At 38.6% G+C, this 23228-nt stretch overlaps 1 protein-coding gene across 2 annotated transcripts in view; it reads right to left on the bottom strand.

Annotated features, from left to right (window-relative positions):
- Positions 1 to 2945: 2945 nt before the first annotated feature.
- COG3 (component of oligomeric golgi complex 3) overlaps positions 2946 to 23228 on the bottom strand; it is a 30731-nt gene continuing 10448 nt past the window's right edge. For both annotated transcript variants that reach the window (XM_085059593.1, XM_085059601.1), the window contains exons 12-23: positions 21529 to 21668; positions 20128 to 20288; positions 17864 to 17969; positions 15915 to 16039; positions 14179 to 14268; positions 12198 to 12318; positions 9836 to 9924; positions 9605 to 9739; positions 8525 to 8600; positions 6948 to 7075; positions 6287 to 6385; positions 2946 to 5077 (exon numbers count right to left, since the gene is read on the bottom strand). In XM_085059593.1, the coding sequence (XP_084915719.1) occupies positions 5048 to 5077; positions 6287 to 6385; positions 6948 to 7075; positions 8525 to 8600; positions 9605 to 9739; positions 9836 to 9924; positions 12198 to 12318; positions 14179 to 14268; positions 15915 to 16039; positions 17864 to 17969; positions 20128 to 20288; positions 21529 to 21668 (1300 nt within the window). In that variant the 3' untranslated portion in view covers positions 2946 to 5047. The remainder of the gene's footprint in view (positions 5078 to 6286; positions 6386 to 6947; positions 7076 to 8524; positions 8601 to 9604; positions 9740 to 9835; positions 9925 to 12197; positions 12319 to 14178; positions 14269 to 15914; positions 16040 to 17863; positions 17970 to 20127; positions 20289 to 21528; positions 21669 to 23228) is intronic.

The following is a 23228-nucleotide window of genomic DNA, read 5'->3' as shown; positions in this document are numbered from 1 at the left end:
TGGAACATGGTCCCACACAAAACACAGCACAACCTAAGCTAATCTAAGGGGGACTAAAGGGAGGGTGGAGCAGAGCAGAGATCCCACAGCCAGGCTCTGTTGAAACCCTTGCAGAGGAGGGAACTCAGTGGTCTTTTCCAGCTGATAAGCCCCACAGCAGCTGAAAACCAAGGGATACAAAGGAACATGTCCTTCCTGAATCAGCAACTATGGTGAAATCACTCTCCTTGGACTGGCACATGTCCCCATCGGGAGGGTTTCAGCTGTCAGGGGGTGTTGACACACCAACCAAACACAAAGGGTTTGAGTAAGTCTCTCCTTTTCAAGTGACAGGGACTCACACACACACACACACACACACACACACACAAACACACACACACACACAGAGCGCCCACACTCCACCCAAGGGGGTTTTCTGCCCTTCAGGGACTCATTGTTCTCCAAGGGGTTATCCAATCTCTGTAGCATGCCTTTACTGAAGGATAAAAACTTTACCAACAAACAGCCCCTGACTTGATGCATCAGGTGCCAGAAGCGACTCTTGAGTGGAAAAAATGGAAGTTTGGTCCAGTTCCAGACAAAATGTGGTATTTGGGACCAGGAAGTTGCTGGGTCTAAATTCACCCAGCTGTGTATTTCTCCCCAGAGCCACCCTGAACCCATGCACTGGATCTACTTGGGCTGGGAGGCGGCCAACCAAAAGCACTGGAAATGGCCTGACTTCAGCCACCATTCCCACAGCCTTCCTTTCCAGTCCATCACCATGAAACAACGGCCACATCAACACTGAAGCCCTGGTTTAGGATCAAACTGACTTACTGTTCCCCAGGCACAACAATCCTGCCTGTTTCAATGTGGGGTCCCAGCTCATGGTGAGCACTTGCTGTGATATCCCTGCCTGGTGGGTTCTTGGAGAGCAGCAAGGAAAGCACCCAGTGGAGATAAACCTGAGACTGCTGCATGGGACTGGTCACAAATTTTCATGAGGAAAAATCACCGTTTTGTTCAGAAACAAATTTCCTGTCTGTGTGACTCTTAATGAAATTCCCTCTCAGGAAAGCATTAAGATGAGTTGAAATGCTGTCGCTGAAGGGCAAGAACAAGACGCACAAATTCATTTTGAAACACTGTTTCTTTTCAAAACATTAATATTAAATGTCAATATAAGCACAAAGCTGATTTTATCTAAACAGCATTTCACTTAATGTGAAAGATTGTGGGAAGAGGAACACCGAAATCCTTTGGTATTTGTTGTCACTCACTCAGGTTTCCACTTCTGACCCAGGGGATGCTGTAGGGTTAGTGTGCTCCACGGGCATGAAGGGAAGAGGCAACCCTGACACATTGCATGGTGAAAGGTTGGGTTACAAGATGCAGGATGCTCTCCCACTTGGCCTCCCCTCAGGGAATTAAGCATCAACACCCTTCACTCTGCATGGGCTCTCTTTGCAGCTGAAGGATCCAGAGAAAAGTCACCCACTTAGGTGGCCAGAAAGCGAAGAGGAGCTCCTCCTTCAGTCTAACAACATTCAGCTCAGGAGCCTGCTCTCCAAGAATCAGTGTTGCAATACTTTTGGCAATCTCTTTCCCAGTCATATCACTCCTTGCATTTCATTATCTTCTACCGGCATGAAGTACTGAAATGCAAGAAATTAGTGCTCACAGCAAGCAGTCACAGCAGTGTTTCAGACCAACATTTCCCTTATCAGGGTGGCAACAGTCACTTTGCAATGAAAACAAAGCTCCTTTCTTCAAGCTCACAGTGCTCATCTGTACATCTGGTCTTTGTAACACCAGGTTTGCCTCAGCTGACAGCATGTGATGGATCAGCAGAGTTACACACCAAATGTGCAGTACCTTGAAGCACATGGCTTCCCTCCTACAGCTGATGAACTGGAAACTTTGGGAACTGGTTGTGCCAAGCGTGACTGATGAGCCTGCTTTGGCTCTCAGCCAGAGGCACCCAGGCTGGTGGACAAGGGTTGGCAAAGAGCAGCTTGGGAACAGGGACCAGGGACAATCCAAGAGAGGAACACGAGGTGTCTCTTGGGTTTCTGGGCTCCAGTTGATGGCAATTCCCATGGCTTAGTGGTATGGTTTGCCATCACTGAAAGGGACCAACTGATTCTTTTTGCCTTTCGCTCTATTTAGAGAATATATGAAAGACCTGATTTGCTCCACAATATTGGTTTTAGGGCTCAATGAGGATGAAAATGCACAAATGTGGAGAAAATAGCACTTGTGGACAGAGCTGGATCTATCTGCAGTCACCAAGATTTGCATCAGCAGCACAGACTTTTTCCCCTTTTCACACCCACGCCACTTTGTCAATACCCAATATGCAGTTTGAGAAAAGGACTATTAAGTTTTGCTTGAAAAACACATGGCACAGTGTAAGGCTTTGCTGCAGGCATCGCTGTTGTACAAAAAGCTGGCCAGGCATTCACCTCATTTACAAGGTGCAATCCTAAGGGCCAGACCCCTAGAGGAGGCTCAAGTGACCAGGAAGCTCCAGTCACACATCACTGCCCCACACCTCTCAGACAGAAGCCAAATTCCACAGAGGAGGAGAGTTTTTGCTTTGATAGTTCATTCAAATGACGTTGTGCAGGCCAAGAGGGTGGAGAGAAGCTTCACGCTGACATTACAGGGGACAAACCACAATCTTCTGGATGATGTTTCTACAACACCAAGGGCCAGAAGAGCACTATGGGTATTCTCATTTCCCAATGAGAAACTCTGGGTAGATGAGCCTGTGAGTAACCAGGCAAGAACAGTCATCAAATACAGTAATACTGGTGTTTTCTGCCACCAGCTCCCAAGTTTTCTTAGCAAAAGCCAACTTAGTTAAAATATGTTCTTATATTACAGTTGTGGTTCACAGCTGTGGTTTCTTCCTCCTAACAAAACTGCAAGGAAAGAGATCATTTAGTCACACAAGATTGCTTGTCAGTAAAGAAAATACAAATTTACTTTTATTATAACCATAAAGAGGCATTAATTTAACAATTAGCTGTACATTCAGCACTCAGGTATGTATCTGTGCCAAATAAACTCAATTCTCTTACTGCTAAAAAAAGAACACTTCTCAGCAATGCACTGCCTGTGCTTACAGGATGTTTATTGTCTCTGTATTACAGTTACCTTGACAGACAAGCCTCAGGATACAGAATAAAGCTTTACTCTTGGACCAAAATAGGAGGCAACACTTTTATTTAAAAAAATTAAAAACAGCAAGTTTCTAGTCAGATAATATAAAGCATCTTAAATTAATCTTTTGAAAATATTTACACTATTTGTAAACGTAAATATCTGAAACTGTACATGTTTAAACAAGTGTTCATTTACCAAACAGGCTGTATAAACTGATTGCTCTTCTAATCTTTCCACCAGCTGTCCTAGAGCTGTCTGGGTACTCTAAGAGAGAAAAAGATCCCAAGCACAAGTGTGAGTACTGCCATGGTTTACCCTTCACATCTCTTTTGTATGTCTGTATTAAGTCAGTCATAACTCTGTACAGTGACCATGCAGTCCTTCTGAAAAACTTTATAAAAAACAAATATACATATATTACAATGCACTGGACATTATTTTACAGCCTGTATTTCTACATAAGTAAAGAGAGAGGGCAAGTTTTTCTCCTTGTTAGTTCCTTTAGTTAATTTTTAAGGAGTCATGTAAGGTCCTATGAGTACCATTTATGTACCTCAGCACCACTGCTGCAACACTTCTTGTGGTAGCTTTCAATCCTACCATCGTATTCTCCAGCCTTTTTATAACAGAAAAACTATTAAATCAAAATAACACCCATGTGCAAGGAAATTTCTTCAAATTCAAAAGTACAGAACGAGCTTTATAAATAAGTTACAAATCTGCCACATCACCCACTACATTTTCATTTTGGAGTGCTGCACAATGAAGATTTACACACTGAGACACCCTGAAGCATTCACTCCATTAATGGTCATGCATTTAGCATTCAGCTTTCCACAGGGATGTCCAATTAATGCACACTCAACAGTGTGCACTCTCTGCCAGTTACTGAGTACTTACCCTCTCTTTACAATGCTGATTTGACAGCCTTGCACATCGAGTTTCAGGCATCCCCACATCCCCTTATTAGCTCTTACTCCATGGCACAAAGGCTGTGCAAGTTCCATCCCCAGAATGTGACACCACCATCTGATCTTGGGAAAGGGAAAAAACCCCAACTCTACCCTTAAACTAAGTACCTCAATGCTAAGTGTTGTTGTAAAGCATCTGAGAACATGCAGTTCCCTCAGAAACAACAGGAATTATATTGCACAGGTTTCCATTGCAAATCCCAAGGATCTGAGACTCTTTACATGGAAAAAAGCTAGAGTATGAAACTTCAGGTCAGACCTCACAGCTCCCAGTCACAACAGTGTAAGAGACAGCACATCCACTGCTTCAAAAAACACTTCACATTTGGGAAATAAAATTTTCCCAAGTAAGAACATCTGAATTATTTTCAAGCATGTGGTGGATTACCAGGATTTTCTGGGAAGTTAAAGAAAAACTCAGAGCATGCCTGCTTCACTCAAATTGTCATACCAGTGTGCTTATCTCCCAAGTCTCACAAATATCTATGGCTGCTCTCATTTGATTCCCTGCACTGTATTTCCAGCATGTCTCTGAAAGTATGACTTTCCATTGCATATATCAGCTCATTAAGGGAAAGCAGGAATGGTTTTTACATTAAAAAAACAAACAAAAAGGGTTTTCAATTTTGAAATATCTGGATAAGGCAGTAATTGAGCTTCCATAAGAGTGATCAGCAAAGGGTTTTTTGTTTCATTTCCTTCTGCTCACTTCTGAAGCCAATGAACAGAAGACCTTTAACAAATCAACACACCTGTTCATTTTAGTTTTTTCCCTAAAACAGGGTTAAGCAGCCTGAATAGTTTTGATGCAGATTGGACTGCACAGTGGGATCCTTAGTATACTTCAAGCAAATGTCTTTGCATTCCCTTCACTGCCTGGCACTCAGCTGAAACTTATTCCAAGCAGCCTCACTGCTGGGCTACTTGGACATCGACAACAGTAAGTTCACCTGAAAGACAAAAGGAAAGCCTACGTTAGACAGAGCAGCCAAGTTTCAGAACTGAAGTGTCACATTTTATCCTTTAAACATGATTCCTAGGAAGCACATGAATCAGAAGACAGCTACAAAACAACTGGCCAAAACTTGCAGTCAAATGCCTACCCACAGACTTTTTTAAATGCAACTGTTGACCATGCTGACTCCTCACTTCAGCAGTCACAAACTACTGTGACAAACCTCCTAAGATAACTTCACGCATTGTCAAGAAATTCCACAAAACAGGCACACTGTCCCTCAAAAGTGGCAAAAAGTGTTATCATTCATCTCAGATATCTGAAACACATCCGGGATCCTTCACAATACTTGTTTCCCATAGACTTCAGTTTGTAGGATAAGTGATCCTAGGGTTCATCAGATAAACCATTAGAGGAAGCCATCTCCTCTAGGATAACCCCACCTCCTTGTGGTGCATCACTCCTACTCCTGTGGCCACACTCACTGCAGGCCATGTCCCCTAATCCATAAACTAGATTACCTGTTTAAATGCTGGCATCCTGTGATAATCAAGATTCTACCCACATTCCCCAGACTAGTAAGGTCAAAGTGACATTTTTAAAAGCCTACTTGGTTTCTGACAGAGAATCCTAATACAGAGAATTCTTAACCCAAATCATCTCTGAGACTGAAGACCTTACCATGTAGAGTTACACTTATATAAACATCTGCACGTTTTCTCAATACAATTTACTTGAAATGCGCTCTAGTAATTCATTCTGTGCTTCCTAAATGTAAAAGTTTGACAAATACAAAAAGTTTGCTTTTTGTATTTGTCAAAAGCAAAACTGCCTTCAAATGCACTGTTCTTTTAAAGGCATATTCACTGGCTTTGATACCTTTCTGAAAAGACAACGCCAAGAAATGGCAAGACTCTTCTACAATGCTGTACAACTCAATTTCCAGCAACATCAATCACCACCTTGGTTTAAGAAAATCTATTAGATATTCATTAAAAAAACCCAACCAAACAAAGCCCCCTCCTAGTTGAGAGCCTAAAGATCAGATAAAGCCCAAAGTTTAATCATCCAGGATTAAGGGGGATAATAAATAAATAAATAAGGATTTTGAACACTGGAAATACTAAAAATGAAAAAAATGAATGTTTAAAAATGCCTGTCACATGAAAGAGCAATTGATAAAATAAGGAGCTTCAAAATATACCTGTTCCATTGAAGGACAAGCTATGATCTGGAGGTCTTCATTACTAAATTCTTCCTTTAACAGAGCATGGAGTTTCTGGAACATTTGCTGAATGTTATTCTTTTAAAGGAAAGAAAAAAAATCAATATTAAAAAACACAGTATCCATCTTAAACATGAACCAGAACAAGCACAATGTACATTGAATGGCTGCTGAAGGGTAGGGAGAAGCAGTTAAGCTTTAAGAATTCTTCTATAACAAGCCCCAAAATAGCTACAAGGAATCCACATTAATTGTGAGATAAAAACTCCAGCCAAAATGTGCTAAACTGAAACACTGAGTCCTAAAGACTTAACCTGGAAGCTTAAAACTCAAGCTTGGCTCTTCTGGTAGTTCACAGTAGGTTTTCTCCACTGAAACTGTATCATCCTCTCTGCCTCTGGTGCTCCTGCCCATGCATAACTGACCAAAACCAACTGGTTTGGTGTGGGACAGAGTTAATTTTCTTTATGGTCGTTCATATGGTGCCAAGTGGAAGATGTACAGAATGGAGAGCACCAGTTACTTCCCTGTAATATGTGTGTGTTGTGTAGTACAACCAAGAGGCTGTTTGGATTTGGCTTTTTTAGGCTACAGATATCACCATGAAACACCTACAGGAAAACAAGGCAGCGATACTCACCCTGACTGGCTTAAACAGAATTAATTCTGTATCTTTATTGGACAAGTATAAGGACATGCTTCGTAAAGTTGATGGCAACTTTGTTTTTATTGTCTTGTAAGTGGAAGAGACCAGATCGTTGATCTTCGCTGAAAGTAAAAGAAAAAATATGTTTAATAGGCTAACATGGAGTTCTGCTCGCTGAAATTTACACTCCAGAAAATCACCTCCACTTCACTTTCTGTGGTGGATCATTACAGGTTTGGATGGGAGAGAGGGGGTGGCTGGGCTGTGCATTATCAAACCCATCACAGAACCACAGCATGCCACACACTGCTTCCTTTCCCTGCAGAAAATGCATCCACCCCATTTCTGAAAGCTACCACATCCTCCTGAGGTTTCTGAAATCACAGTGCTCCAACAGCAACAAAGTTCTACATAGCCTCCCTCCCAGAAACCTTGCCTGGAAAAGAAACTGCTGGAAAATAAACAGTGCTAGTAGTAAAGAGAACAGAGTATCAGAAATCCTTAGTGATCACAGGCCATGTCTGTGAGAGGAAAAGCTGCACAGAAATCTGGATTTTGAATCAACCAGACAGGAATCCTCTGTCAGACAAGACCTTCTTTCTTTATTGCTAGGAATTTTAATGATTTTACAAGATCGTTGCTTAAAGGCCAAGGGAAAAATACATTCTGTAGTTTTAAAACATTGAAGTTAATATCCTATGTGGGTTTTTCCCCACCTCAACTTCTGCCACATTTAAATTTTCTGCCTAATCCTGCTTCCCAGACAAATGACTCCAAGAAAGAGCAGAAGCTCTGCTTCGATCTGCCTCTACACACATAATTATCTCCAAACAAACATTAAAAATACTCCTGAAGAAGCGGGAGATGTTAAGTAGAAGCTCAAGTTAGCCCTTGAGAGTGTATGACCCATGGAGCAGCACTGAATTATGTATGAATATGGTTGGCTTTGCATCTTAAGAATATGATCCAACAGAAGGTTCCAATGTATGAATTGGAATAATCAGATTTTTTCACCAAGAGGCACAACTTTGAATTGTGAAGAGCAAAACAGCCCAGGAGCATCTAAAACTGCTGCAAATGATTCTATGAAGCATTCACATTTGAATTTTTAAAAAGAGGGAAACAAACCCAGATTCCATTTTTGCATAGTGTCAGGAAAATGGAAAAGAAAGTAAATACCAAATGTACAGACAATAAGGGCTTCAAAGAGGGTTCTTCTTTCCCACAAAAGCAAAAGCTTTATCATAACGTAATCAATTAATTCCTTAAGCACGTTCCCTATGCTGTTGCAGAAATGCTGTTTACATGCAAGAACAGTCACAGCTTGAGAAATACTCAAGGCATTCATCTACTGCACCAATTAAATACATATTCTGAAGTTAGTCAGGTTTTCAGAGCTGTCTTAAGACATTTCAAATAGCACACAGGCTAAAATGGAAGCCAGGATTTGCAAGAAAAATGTAGACAGTTCTTATAATCTTTCAAAATCAATCAGAGTCTCTCAGTCCTAGTTATGCTAGCCACCTTTTCAGATTCCTAAGAGTTACATGAATATAAACCAAAGTAAATACCTGGTTGTGCCCAAGGTTGCTGTGAAAGGCTGTAATTGGGACCTCCTTGAGTGGCCATTGTTTTTAAAGCAGCTACCTAAAAGAAGTAAAATCAACAAAATGATGTTTCTTTCAGTTGCGTTCACAACAAAGTGGCCAAGTAAAAATTGTACAACTCTCTTAGATACCACAGTGTACAGAATCTCCACTGCTCTTTCTCTTCCATGACCTGACTTAATAACACACAGAGGAACCAGCTTGACAGAAATGCAATTCGAAATTACAACCATGATCAATTCTTGAAAGTAAAATTCAAAATGGGATTAAATTTAAAAGGATGCTTAGGCACCTAAAGATACAAAACCTCAAAAGAGATTTATCCTTAAGCAGCTTAGTCAAACTCCCCAGATTCCCAATGAATCACTGAGATCACTCAGACAATATAACAATCTGACCAGTTACCCTTCTGTATTTTAGGCATGCCACTGACCCCTACCCCAGCATGACAGGCACAAGTAAATTTAATACTGTAATCTTCTAAGTTCTCAAAAATCAGCAGCTGGGATATCTGCAGTCCATGCAATTCTGTAGCCCAAGTTTCTCAGAGGTCATGTCATTTATTCTCAGGACCTAAGATTCAGAATAGATCCTGTTGTGAGGTTTCTCAAGATGCCTGGAAATCCTGAGCTCTAGAGCAGGTTCTAGAAAGAAATGTATTGTAACAAGACATCTGAGACTCTAAGACCTCCCTCAAGAACCCACATGACCCCTATTTCTGAAGATTTACACATGCAGTCAAAGTTGTTCCTGCAAGAAGAAAAGCTCCTGCCAACCTTCATACACCTGTTCCAGTTCAATGAAAAATTAAAGCTTCTTGATCAAAGACCACAAGGGCTGCTTTTAAAAACAAACTATGTCATGTTCCTTTAACCCATAAATCTCAAAAATGCCTGGAAAATTGCTGTTGGAACTTAAAGAAAAGCACATTATCCTCAGCTAATCACACAACACTAGCAGCTTGTCCTATACCAAATTTAAATACCAATTCCCTTGTCCAACCAGTACTTCAATTAGGTTAACAAACACACAACACATTTATACCTTTGTCATGAACTCCTCCAGCTGTTCTATAAACTGTTTGGTTTGCTGCTGAATAAACTGCTCACAAGCTGATTTCAGATGACGATCTACATCTTTCTTGGAGTCGATATAATGTTCTCTGATTTCAGGAGTACCCTTGAACAGAGAACAACAATTCTCTTTTTATTTGCCAGAGATCACCACACACTTAAATGACCTAATTTTTCTTAATATAATAAGACTCCGCATTACCTCCAGTAAGAACTGTATCAAGGCGTTGTTGCTGTTTAGTCTAAAAAATCTTGAAACTGCCTTAGGATTCAGGATTTTAAAGGCTGCATCTGTGAATCAGAAAGTCACTCACACTGTAAGTCAATGCCATTCAGCCCCAGGACCTAGAAACTCATTTATGCATAAAAGATGGCCCAGCATGAATGATTATGACTGTAACATTAATGATTCCAGTACTGCTCGGAGTGGATGCACAAATGCTCAGAGAACTTAATTCACTACTTTTCAATGGCACCTATGGTAAACCTGAACCTAATAGTTACAAAGTCTAAACAGATAAACACATTACAAGAAAATAACAAGTTACTGATATTAATAGCAGTGCTATGAGCATGAAAACTGTGTGAACTCTCCTCTTGTTACTGTATCTCCAAGTGTAAGACTTTTAAGTCAGCTGTTTAAGCATTCAGAAACAATATGCAGAATTTTGCACACACTGCCTGGGAAAACAAAGTACAGTTGCATGAAATAACTCAGAATTGGTGCTTTCTTCCTCTGAGCTTAATTGTTTTAGTTAGGACTAAACAACAAAACATCAAGGTTGATAAACACTCATTTTATGTTCTCTACAGAAGTCCCACAAAGGAAAACCAACAATGTCTGTGATTAACATAAGATACTGAAATTATATCTACAGTATTAACAGGATATTGTCATGCTAAAATCTAGTCAAATTGGGAAAAAGAAAATTATCAATAGCTGCAGTATATCTTATTACCCTACTGTCAGTCATTTATCATCCTATGCATCTATCTGCTTTTTTTTTTCCACTTCAAAAGGAATTCTATACTATGTCTTGCTGTATACAATAGTGGGAGGGAAACAAGACCTAAAAGAAGTGCTCTCTGAGGCATTAAATAAAGAAGGAACACCAAATACATAGGTTTGTAGGTTTTGCACTGAAATAAGAATCTGCACTACTATGCAGTGAAAGGTGACCACAGAGAAAGATTAATTTTGTTCTCTAAATTTTCTACCAGAAATTTCAGAAATTCCAAAGACTTCTCAAATTCTTGATTAGAAGCCCATGAACTAGTCCTTTCTCCCACTGCATATTTCAGTTACATGAACCTTAACGTTATACTACTTTAAAAAAATTGGGCAAAAGCATGACTTTTACAATAAGCAATATCCCTCTGTCTGTAAATACCGAATTAAATCTTAAATCTGTGGGCAGGAAGTTTGGCTAGATCACAGTAAAACTATTAGTCATTATTTTTCTCCTACAACTCACCCCAAATATAAAAGCCCCACTGGCCTATGCTACACGACAGTAAGAATTAAGCACAACATACATCTTTTCAACACCACTGCCACCACCTCCCAATATAAAGAAAGTGTTTTCCATTACTTACCACTACCATCTGCAAAGCACTGGCTGGCACAAAAATTTATTCCATTAAATGAAGATGGAGAACAAACTTGTGTGTCAGCCAGGACAAGACACCAAAAGGATGTATTTGCCCTTTAACCTCCAGTCAACTAGAAACCACTCAACAGGTAGGAGGTTTCATTGATGTTCAAATGCAACAAGTGAAATGGTTAGTGTAAGAAATGCTTGCTCCAGAGTTAAGACAGCAGCATATTAGACAGCAGGAAAGAGAAATTATTTCTTCAGCTTTCTCTTCTGGAATGGAAGGAGAGAAACTTGACATGCTTCCCTTAATTTTTCCCATTATCCTTTTGAACTTGGAAAGTATATGACAGTTCAGTTCTGTATTAAGAGGTTTTTTCCAGAATTTACAAGGGAACAATAGTACAATTTCAAAAACCATGACCATGGCCACTACCTCTACTTTCATTTCCTACAAGAGACAAGCTTACTACATAAATACCATCCACCAACACTGTTTATTGAACTTGCAAAAGAAGAAATCATTCCCAAAACAAAAACCTCACAGAAAGATCTAGGAAATCTTAATTTGCTCTAGGCAAGTTGACAATATATTGCTAAATTCACCTGCCAAGCAGCAGTAAGAAAAGATATTCCTTTAATGGGTCAGAAAAGGGGAAAGACATCCCTGTGCAACAGAAATGTAAATTACATAGCTGTTCTTAAAAAAGACTGGATAAATAAGTTAGGTCAGCAGCAAAAGCAGGCAAATGCATTTCATACAAAAATAAAGAATTTGTTAGATACATCTTGAATTGCCCTGAGTAGGAGAATGGTTTTGGTTTTTTTCAGAGAAGCTAGGATTAAAGCAAGAGATTAGAAAAAGAATACAGGTCATTGCAAGTGAACATAAAATAAACCCAAAACTTTTGCTGGCACATTAAGGGAGGACAATCCCATCCCATTCTGTAGCCAGCAACTGTTTAGTACCTCTAGTTTTCTTAAGGTCCAGGGAAATTTCCTTAATGGTGAAATCAGTGTGGAAAGGTGCAATTTGTTCACGAAGAATCAAAAGGTGTTTTATTAAGAAAAGCTGTCCATCAACCTGGGTCTACAGCACAAGAGAAAGAACATGCATTACATGTAAAAAAAAAAAAAAACAAACAATGAAATGAAGAGCAAAGTTTCAACATTTCCCCTTTTATTCATTAACAAGCTTTTACCATTAGTCTGTAGTGCCATTAACTATACTGTGGGATCAACAAATTCCACTTCTGTACTATTCCTAATACACTGCACTACAGAAGCAGACTTTATTCCCATTTCTTAGAAGAATTAGATAACACAGCCGTATTACTAAATGTCCTCATTAAGTACAGGTATCCATTATTTGAAAGACACAAATTTATTCTTTTTAAGAGACAGGAATTATTTCATGTAATTCATATAATTTATAGTAGAAAAACATGAGGTTCTAAATTTGTTTTCATCATTAGGATGACTAAAAAAAGTTAATGTTCCTGTAATAACCTTGATTAACTGTGCTATTCAGCAAAGGTCTTATAAGGCATTTTTCTCATGTCATTAAACACAAGGCTTAGTTAATTTCTAAACAGTACAGCAAAGATACAAAGAATAAAAGAAGGCCAAGTTCACAACACTGAGATGATCCGTTTTGCACTGCTTGTTATTTTAGTTACATGCTTTATACTGCCTGCTGGTTTTAATCTTTGAAGTTCATGGCTCATTGAGGTAAAAGGAGGAGGACTCAAGAATTCAAAATTGCTTTTACAAGTTGGAGGAGAACGTTCCTTGATATAATGTTAAATAAAACAGTAAAGAAGAAATCAGATTTAAATCTGCAGTTTCAACAATAGAAATGTCACTAAAAATAAGTGGTGGAATGGGCTTCTTGAGTTGTTTGGGTTTGGCTTTTTTTTTAATTCTTATATGCATGATTTCACCACACAATGTTAAATTAGCATGCATCAAGAACAAAGTGGTACAGATCCTAGTTCTGGGCCAACCTATTTAGGATTCACTGTAGGATAAGTTTCATTCTCTGCAGTACTTTTAAGTCAATGCTGGCCCAGTACACAGTGCTGGAATGGATATTTAACTGTAGAATTCTGAATCTGTTACACAGGAAATAGTTATCAGCTCAAGCTGAAGGGAAGTATAGCTTCAATTTCTTCTTAAAGATACTATGTTTAACAGATATTTTTCAAAGGACACTCAAAAGAAATACTTCAAAACATCTAATTTCCAATCAGAACTAAATTTTTTTTCATTGTTAAATATTTCCTGCTTATAAAAATCCAACTGTTTTAGCCTACTAAGACTTTTTTTTTCTTTCTTTAAATTCACTTCCTGGCTGTTAGGAATTAGCAAATTACTAGAGTACTTAAAGGAACTGTGACAGGAAAAAAGGAAGTTTACTCCCACTGCTTAAACTAAGAGTTAAAGTTAAAATGACTTGATGAATCTCGATGAATTCTGAGCAACACATGAGATCAAACCTTTTGATAATACAGTTCTGAGCAGACAATACTTAAAACTTATTCCCAGTGAATATAAGTTAGAAAGATTTTTGAAAATTCAAAAGTGGAGGCAGAGAAAAAGAAAAGAGTAGCAAGCAGTGAAAATAAATACAGAGAGCAGAGTCCTCAAGCAGGAATTTTTCTTTAGGCATCAGTTCATTGAATTCCCATAAGTTAGAGCAGCCTTTAAATGCAATTGCTACGATCTGTATTCCACCTTTTCAGACATGCTAGCAAGTGAATCATTACCTTTGGTCTGCAATACATTAACCATAACTAAGAACTGGCAAATCCATGAAGTCTCTGGGGGCAGAGCAACATGCTTTGGCTAAGATTTTAGCAGAATTCTGAACTTCTGCTTCAAGACCTTAGATATACAAGGGGCTAGGGGTGGGGGCTGTGGAAATCATACCCAAAGCACAGATTCTGACCTTGTTTTTGCTGATGGAATCAGCAGCTCCCAGCAACGACTGGATGCAGGCAGATAAGGCCTCTTGCGATAATCCCTGAAACACTGCCCTCTGCAGGGAAGAGGAATTTAGAACAACAAAAAAGGTGTTACCAAAACTTACGCAGAATTTAAGAGTTGCAGTTTGTGAACAGCATGCTTACCAGCATATAAACCTAAAGATTAACTAGATACAAACGTGTTGGCTAAATGCAGTGAGACAGGATGGAACATTCTCATACAAAAAGTTGCTACAAGCACTCAGACACTTGTGTGGGTAGCTGGCTGCAGGCACCCACAGGCATGCCCTGCTCACCCTGCAGCTCTGAACTGGCACCTGGGTAGTGCCATGGTCAGTGACACCTCACGCATCCAGAGCCAACAGGATGGAAGGTGTTTGCTGGGTAACCTGACCAGACACTTCTTCACGTGTCAGGGCAACTACCTGTGCGTGCAAACTACATCTGCAATAGACACGAGATCACTGGAGTGAGCTTAACCTCAGGCAGACTCAAATTACCTCACATTTGTGACAGCTTAGTAAACAAATATGACAGCTGCCACGGCCCAGGGGACACGGAGCAAGTCCTTAAGCTGCAGCAACAAGATCCTACGGCTGAGCCAGCCATAGGAGCACAGCTCACCCCCACCAGCACTGCAACAGAGCACATCACAGCCCTGAGTGCCCCAAGACTTGCTAGCACCACTCCATTCATGCCTTCCCTATCTACAGGGTGCAGGCAAGGGGTACCAGTTCTGCTACAGTATCTCAGGGGAAAACTAAATTAACCTCTGTGCAAACACATTATAAATGAGCCTTGCAAACAGCCCAGAAATTATCTCATTTACAAAGGTCCAGCTGAAAACAAGGACAAATACTCATCTATCTTTAATGGGATTTATATTTTAAGCAATAAAGCATTAGTATTTTCCAGCTTCTTTTTCAGCAATAGCATCTTGGCAGGAGTTTCACATTACACCAACCAAAGATATTTTGAATGCCATTAATGTATCTAATAAAGATACAACACATACAGAAGAGCAAAAACACTCGCATTAGTTTCCTCAATAGATTTATAAGCTTTATATGCTATTAGGTGAAAGACATAAACAGATTCTAATGGGAGAGTCTTAAAATATATGTGTTAAGTAAAGATTGTTTTTGTTTCTGCTAGACAGGAAGATTTCTACTGTCTTAAACTTTAGAAATGTCTCCTACATTTTGGAACACAAAAAGATGTGCCACAAAAAAATTTTCAGAACGTTTCCAAAATGTAGAAGCAGTAGAGTCACCACTTTTAAGATCTGATGTCCTGCAAAGCACAAAGAAAGAAACACATTCACCCAGTAACTTCAACAATAAAATCATTCTCTATAATTGACCCAGAACTTTCTATTCTTTCTTGTCCTATTCACTCCTCAACCTTGGTGAGACCAATGTCTTGAACACGAGACACTGAATTATTGCTGTAAGAGCAAAAGCAATAGATGTATAAATCAGTGGCATTTTTCTAATTCTACAAATATATAAAACTGTCTTGGAAATGATGACCTAAATTTGTCAGTTCACTTGTTTTATATAAAGATAGCACCAGAAAGACTAAGAGGTTAAGAGGACAGTAATGGTCCATTTCTAATTCATATTAAAGTATTTAGACATGGTGCTTCACACACTTTATAACTTCACCTAAAAAATTAGATAAAGAAATTTTTGCATACATCTATACATCTGTACAGTTTGGAGAGACACACTAGAGTCCTTCTGACAGTAGGGTACCACATTCCATGCAGATCTGCTGGTGAAATCGTGGTCTGGTGCCTGGGATTAAGGGATTCAGCTGAACCTGTTTAAAAACAAAATACACACATGAAAAACTTGCCCATCTGTTCTTTCATCCAAAGGAGACTGTAATATTGACTGCATTTTATACTCTCTACACAGAAATAAGACATTTTATTTTACCCAAACAGGTTAATTTCTTTTTTCCCTTCTGAGCAGATCAGTACTAGACTTCTGATGTGAATAGAGCACAAACATGATTTTGCTTTTAGGGGTGGCTCAGCTCGACCTTTTTTAATGAGTTCGTTTTACAGGCATGTCTCCAATGACATGCACCTCCCACTCAGCTAAACATCTGAAATGCTCAAACTTACTGAAAAAAAAAATAGCACAGGAGAAAAGAGGAAAAGAAAGGGTTAGAGATCATGGAATTACAGGAAATGCTTAGGAAAAAAAGGAAAAAAACATTCTATTAATGTTTTTTCATGCTTTCCTTTCTGCTGGGAATAATCCTACATGGATTAAACAGTTGCAGAAAATATAGGGTTTAAACATAATTTTAATAACTGTAAAAATAAAAGCAAAACAAATTTTGTCATGACATTGTTGTAAACATAAAAAAGTGCTCCTCCTGGGTAACCTTCATAATAATTCTGTATGCTCAAAATGGATTTTCACAACACTGGACAGACAGAAGCCTGTTTTCATTTTATCCTTAAATCAAGCTGGGAAACAGCTGAGTCAACAGCATCAGAACTCTGATTTCAAATACCAACCATCAACAAATAACGAAAATTTTTATTGTTTCACCTAGTGATGGAAAAAGCACTTGTGTTCAGGTGATCAGTGCAGAAATCGTCTGAAACAATCCAGTAATATCTTTCTACCTTTTGCAACTATAAATTTTTTGTCACAGTAATTAGAAAGCTTGTAAAATCTTAAGGTATCAGTTTGAGGTTCCTAGCCTATTTATTAGTCACTTCAGCTACTCCTGCAGGTACTGAAATGGGAGAGGAACCTTTGAAGGGCAAATAATCCCAATTATCTCAGACACATACTTCAAATCATACCATACAGGTTCCTTCCATTTCCTGAGTGCAGGTGAGATTTACAGGACTCCCAAATTTCACCTGGGGTGAAGTACAGTGAAGTCCATTCTCTTTGGGATTTGTGGAGTCCAGCTAGAAACACCTCCACCAAACCAAAAGCAAGAAACTACCATGTAATCAAAAAGAATATAAGAAAGGACTGATCAGGAGCTGAGAAAGATGCTGCTGGGAAAAATAATGCTGCACCATTCTGAACAATGATGAAATAAAAGGAGAAATTCTTCATGGGTCTTTGACAATAATTTAAAATTTGTAACACTCATGACTGGCATCAGAACAGCCACATTTTATGGAATTTTATTCCAGTTTACTGTGATTTACAGACACGTGAATCACATGTTTAAAATGTGACTAAATTCTGAATTATTGTAAATACCTAAAATTTAAGAGACATGCCTGACACACCAAATCACCTTTCTCATCTTAGCACAGCTTACAAACAAAAGCATCCTCAAGCACACATCTTGATGGCAGGGCTAACAAAAGCTCAGCTTTATACAAAGTACAACAGATGCTGTTGGCTGCAAAAGCAGTTGCTTCACATAATGGACTGCACTGGAAGCACAAAGAAACGCCACAAAAAGAGCAAGATTAAGCCCTTTCTTATAAAAAATACAAAACTAAGAACTTTGAGACAAAAGTTCTCAAAATCTCTCGTGAATTTCTCTAAGAAAATAACCCTTCAAGATACATGCAAGTTTGTCACAGATGGTTCAAGTTAATGCTCACATCCCATGAGCATTATGAATTAATTTGACAATATGAGATGTATTTCATACCAGATTTAACTAAGCTGCAGGACTCGGGATCTTCTAGCCGGACATCTGAAAATGAAGCTTCAGATGGCAGTTTCTTCTGTTCATCTTTTAAACTCTGTGCAATTTGCTGCAAAGAAAGATACACAATAATATTTTAATATCACTGCTTTGGTTACAACACAGAAAACCAAACTGAATTGTAAAAGGAATCAGCTACACTCAGTTCCCAGTGTTTCAAAGACATTTAGAAGAAATAGGCAGATGTTTCCAGAACAGTAGCAGAAATTCCAATACGATAAAGATTCACAAATACATATCTCCGTGAAGCACTGTTCTTTCCATTTTGCCTGTATTTACTGATCTCTAAATAATGACCTGTAAAGCCACCTAGAAAGAAAAGCTCAAAGTAGGGTAACCCAGTTCAACACTTACTTGGATTTTAAACAGATCATTTTTGTGACGGCTTTATTTCTATAAACGATATGTGCAGATGGCCCAAAAGTACTCTCTAGTTTATTCCCTGCAGGAGTTCAACCAAAAGCCTTCCCCTAACATTACTCAACATTTCCACACTTCAACCTTTTCCACTACTTGGTCTGCTTCAAAGCAACAAGAAGCAGCAAGAATGGGCAAAGAACTGCATTAATATTTGAGCAGAACAGCACAAGACACATTTCTGCCCTGTGCTTTTAACATTTTAATAATTCATTTACTAAGACAGAAGGTCTCTCTAAATAGCAAGGTTTTGAGGCTTAAAAGCAATCAAGTAGCAAAATGAATCTCAAACCAGGCAAAAACTGGAGTCTTATGAGGACATAAGAGCAGCATAATTTCTCAGTTTGGAATGAACTTTCTCATCCTAACTGAAGGGCCACAGGACCCTCGTTAGAAAATAAGGCCTCATACAGACCAAGCAGCAGCATTACTAGCCTAAAGACGCTTACTAGTCCTTAAACTTTCAGTACAAAGAGAATGCACTCAACAAACTCACTAAGGTTCAGGGTTTAAAACCCTATGAATGTCCCACATAACTGCCAAAGTACACACTGTAGCACAATAAAAGCTTTAGATGTGTATAAAGACAATATCATAGCAATGTGAGTTCCCTATTGGTAAGTTTCTCACCAAGTGTTTTGTCTGCTTTGCAGGCAAGAATTGAGCACAATAAGATACAGTTACACAATGTTGATTTCTTTCAGCCCACAACAAAATATACATATTTTAGATAGCTAGCTAGGTGGGTAGGTAGACAGAGAGAGCAACATAGACAGGATAAATAGATATAAAGCTTTAGTGTTTTACATAAGTAATGTTCTGATTCTGAAGTCAAACAGCAGCTTCTCTACAAAGTGGTCAGCTGCAAAGTAAGTCCTACAGTTTTCTAAGTGCCACCAGGTATTCTGGCAGCTAGATGGAAAGCAGAATACTGCAATAAAATTGGGATCTTGCTAGTTCATATTGGAATGGCCATTCTCAGCCACCTCAATCCTTTGACAGCTCAGGCCTCCCACTATGAAGTGAATGGCAATAGTTACTTGGAGGAGGGATCTTTACTATGCTTTACTGCTTCCATGCAGTGTTCATGCAGTTGCATATCAAATGCATATCAAACGCAGCTTGTTCTAGTCAAAAACTCATTTCAGATTTCTCATTGGCTGTTTATTTGAGTTGTTTCATTCTGAAACTTTCATCAATATAGCATTACCCTTTTAAAGTAAGTAGAATTAGTTTGATCCATTTCAACAGGAACATTGACTCAAAGGACTTGGAATGACTGAAAAAATGGCCAACACTGACAAGAATTGGAAAAAGGCTACTGGAAGCCATTGCTAACATGTTAAATTATCCAAAGCAAGTCTCCTCTACACTGCCTGAGCACAGGGTACACACATGCCTACCAAAAGCTAGTTGACCAGTAATTCTGAAAACAAATTTGTAACCAACTGGGACTGCCTAAAGCTTCTCTTCAATTCCAACTCAACTAGAAAATACCTTGGCTAATACGTACTACTTATGAATGTAACTAAAAATTCAGAAGCTTCAAGTTTTGATAAAACTGTTAACTGTGAGAACGATAGCCAGTGTCACTAAGTTTGACATCTACTTCTTTGACATCTAGTCTAGGATCATAATTTAACCAGCAGGTGTCAATTTAAAAATGGCAGTAACACTAAACACACCTAAGAACTGGAAAACCCAAGCTGCAAAGCACTGTACTGCACAATTGCATAGACAGCACATAAAAAGAACACCAACGAAGGACAATGCAAAAGCTGAGGCTGTACCTCCATCATTTCCAACTTGTCAGGATAGGCAAGATCACCCGGTGCAGGCTTGTAGCCAGTGATGTCAGTCTGAATGTAAATATGTGTCCTATAGACAAGGCGCTCCTGTACATCTTCCAACATCTGCTTTACACCAGCTGCAAATGCACCCAGTTGTTCAGCTGACAAAGGGAAGAAAAGGCACAAACCTGTTAATTACAAAACAAGCTTATAGAAACACAAGTTTGAAGAATCACAGATAGAACCACAAAAACCTGGCTTGTTGCAGACAGTCAGGCTATTTTTGGAACAGTGGCTTGCACACAAATTTATGACAAACAAGGAATTTACTTAACTCCATGCTGCAGTTGCTTCAGCTCCCCAGATTTTCATTAGACTATGAAAATGCAACTTCCCACAGATGACATCAGATGCCTTGTTAGAATTAAGTGTTCTAATTAGTTGAGACCTGGGTACATTAAGTGGAATGTTGGTGGGAACAACAAAGCAAGGTGGCTTTGGTTCTATCACAGCCAGTTCCCATGGTGTGACTGTTGGGAGTTGATAAAAACAGATGAACCAAAGCAGCTCACATCCAGAACTATTGTATCAGCCTAAATTTAAGTAGTAGGAAGACACTTCTTATAATAAGCCAAAAGACGAAGTCAGCAAGTTTCTGCTCATTCCCAACAGTGTTACAATTACACTTCCAGGAAAGCAAACAATTCTTCATGATTATTGGCACAGCTTCAGCGACAAAGAGCTACACTCTGTGATATACCAGCCACCAAGTATAATTTCTGTTTATCACCTGGTGCAATAAAGGCTGTGAAAGGATTCCATTATGCAGTGGTCACACTAAGGAAATGAGACATCAGGCCAGCTCACTCCTAGGAGACTTTGAGCTCTGCATACTTAACAAAACTCCAAAATCTACACTGCTACTTAACTCCTCTGCTGAAGTTACAATTTCTAGTCTGGAAAACATGACATTAAGGAGAATTGAAAAAAAAAAATCACTTTGTATTCCTTTGTTTTATCGTCATTATGCAGAAAGCTCTATATGGATGATGCATTAGCAGGTCCAAGTGATGCAATTTGTTCATTTGAAAAGTTAATTTAAATCAATCCTGGTGCATACATATGCACTGGATGGATGGTTGCTTGCAATTGTACAGTCTAGAGAAAACATTACTAACATCAGTACATTACTTTAAATGAAGCTATGCACAGACCCATTAATACAGACCTTCACTATAAAAGAAAAAGCATAATTCAATTTACACAAACATGTCAAAGATGGGGTAAGGTTAAGATCCACTGGAAAGAAAGAAGCATCTAGAATTTTTTTGACTATGCAATTAAATAATTTTATCAGTTAAGAAGACACTTAAAAACAATCATCCTCCATCTAAGAGTTACCATTGTTCTGTACATGATCCTCAAGCATCTCATTTTTGAGAATCCCACAGAGTTCAGAAAGCGTCTCTAAGTGAATGACATGGATGATCATTGGCCTCAGGACATCATACAATGAAAGACACAATTTCTCCAAGAGTTCACTACGAAAAATAAAACAAAGCAAAATACTTTCAGGATCCCCCAAAAGCAAAAGAAAATTTTATCACAAACATAGATTATTTTGTGGCAAAGATTTTTGAAAGGAGGGTGAGAAAACACGTGCCATAGAAGACTTAGACAAGACTGTTTAAAACATAAACCCATTATTTCCCATCAAGTAGGAAAAGTTTTCCTTTTAAAAGATGTGGCATACCAACTGCTTTAAAATGGTGTTACAGTTTTTAATAAACTTTAAAATAAAATTTTAAAACCCCAAATAAACAAACAAAAAACCTACACACACCAATCAACAACTCAACCTCTCAGAAAGGGAACATGCTGCAAACTAGTTTACTTGGCTTTGGTGTGAAAAAATGTTCCTGCTGAGCTCAGAATCATAACAACAATTTCCAGTCAAGAAAAGGCTGATCTGATTCCAAGTACTCAACAAAGTATTGAAACCAGGAGCACACAAAGAGGGACACAGGACAAGAAGCTTGGTAATGTTTTCTGCAACAGCTACTAACATCTCAGAGCACACTTTCCAATTGAACTGAAGTTATTATATCAATGCAGTGACACACCAGAAATCCCACTTCAATTTATTTTTTTCTTTCATGTTCAAAGTGATGCATATCTTGGTTAAGACACCAACAGCAGTCACTCTAGACATTTTTGCCATTCTCAATGCTCCCTTCACTAATTACAGATTAGGCACCAATGCTATTGCCAGTAGCTGAAAATTCAAGTAATTTCCCAGTTAGACTTGGAAATATAAACACCAAGAACACTGAAGTAATCACAGTGTGATTAAGATACTGAGTTTATTGCACCATTTTTTTCTAATTCATGAAGAATGTCTGTCAACAGGACAAGGACACTTCAGTTCCTCATCGATGAAACAAAAATGCTCATGAAAGAATACTTAGAAGAAACATTTTGAATGCCTCTTCCTTTGCAACCTATATAACTATAAGTAAATTGGTAAAAGAGTAACTTTCCATGTTAAAAGTAGAAACAAAAAATAAAGTTCCACCAGCCTTATTAGTAAATAGAACACTCAATCTCAGATCTCTATTCTTGGCTCGAATTTTGGTAAACTTTTTAATCTGTACATAGACACCTGGCTGTAATGTCTTCATAGCACCTTAGCACTGCAGGAAGGAAAATGAGGCTATGTATTATGCTAAGAGAAACCTTAAAAAGTAGTTACTATCTGAAACCTTTTTCTTAAAATATTTTATTTAGATGTAGGCAAAAAAAGGGAAGTAAGTTCTTAGGAAATGAGGTAACTACCTTCCATCAAAACTTAAAATCCAAAGTCTGATCTCATTCTTGGTGTGAATAGCACTAGTGACCAAATTCCTGGCTGAACATTTTACACTGATTTCAGTTAGGGATGTTTGCTCCAGGATTTGGACTGAGATAGGTAAACTGGTTCTTAAGCAAATTTATAGGTCACCTCAAAATCTGAGCATGCCCCACACAAGGCCACAATTTCTCAGAAAAGACTGGGACTACTCTGGCATTGTGGCTTATTTCTAGTTGAGGCAGTTTTAGTT

This window comes from Lichenostomus cassidix, chromosome 1, assembly GCF_008360975.1.
Source record: "Lichenostomus cassidix isolate B80296 chromosome 1, HeHo_3.0, whole genome shotgun sequence".
Classification (NCBI taxonomy): domain Eukaryota; kingdom Metazoa; phylum Chordata; class Aves; order Passeriformes; family Meliphagidae; genus Lichenostomus; species Lichenostomus cassidix.
The sequence above is the reverse complement of the archived record's forward strand: the minus strand, read 5'-3'. Positions and strand labels throughout refer to the sequence as shown.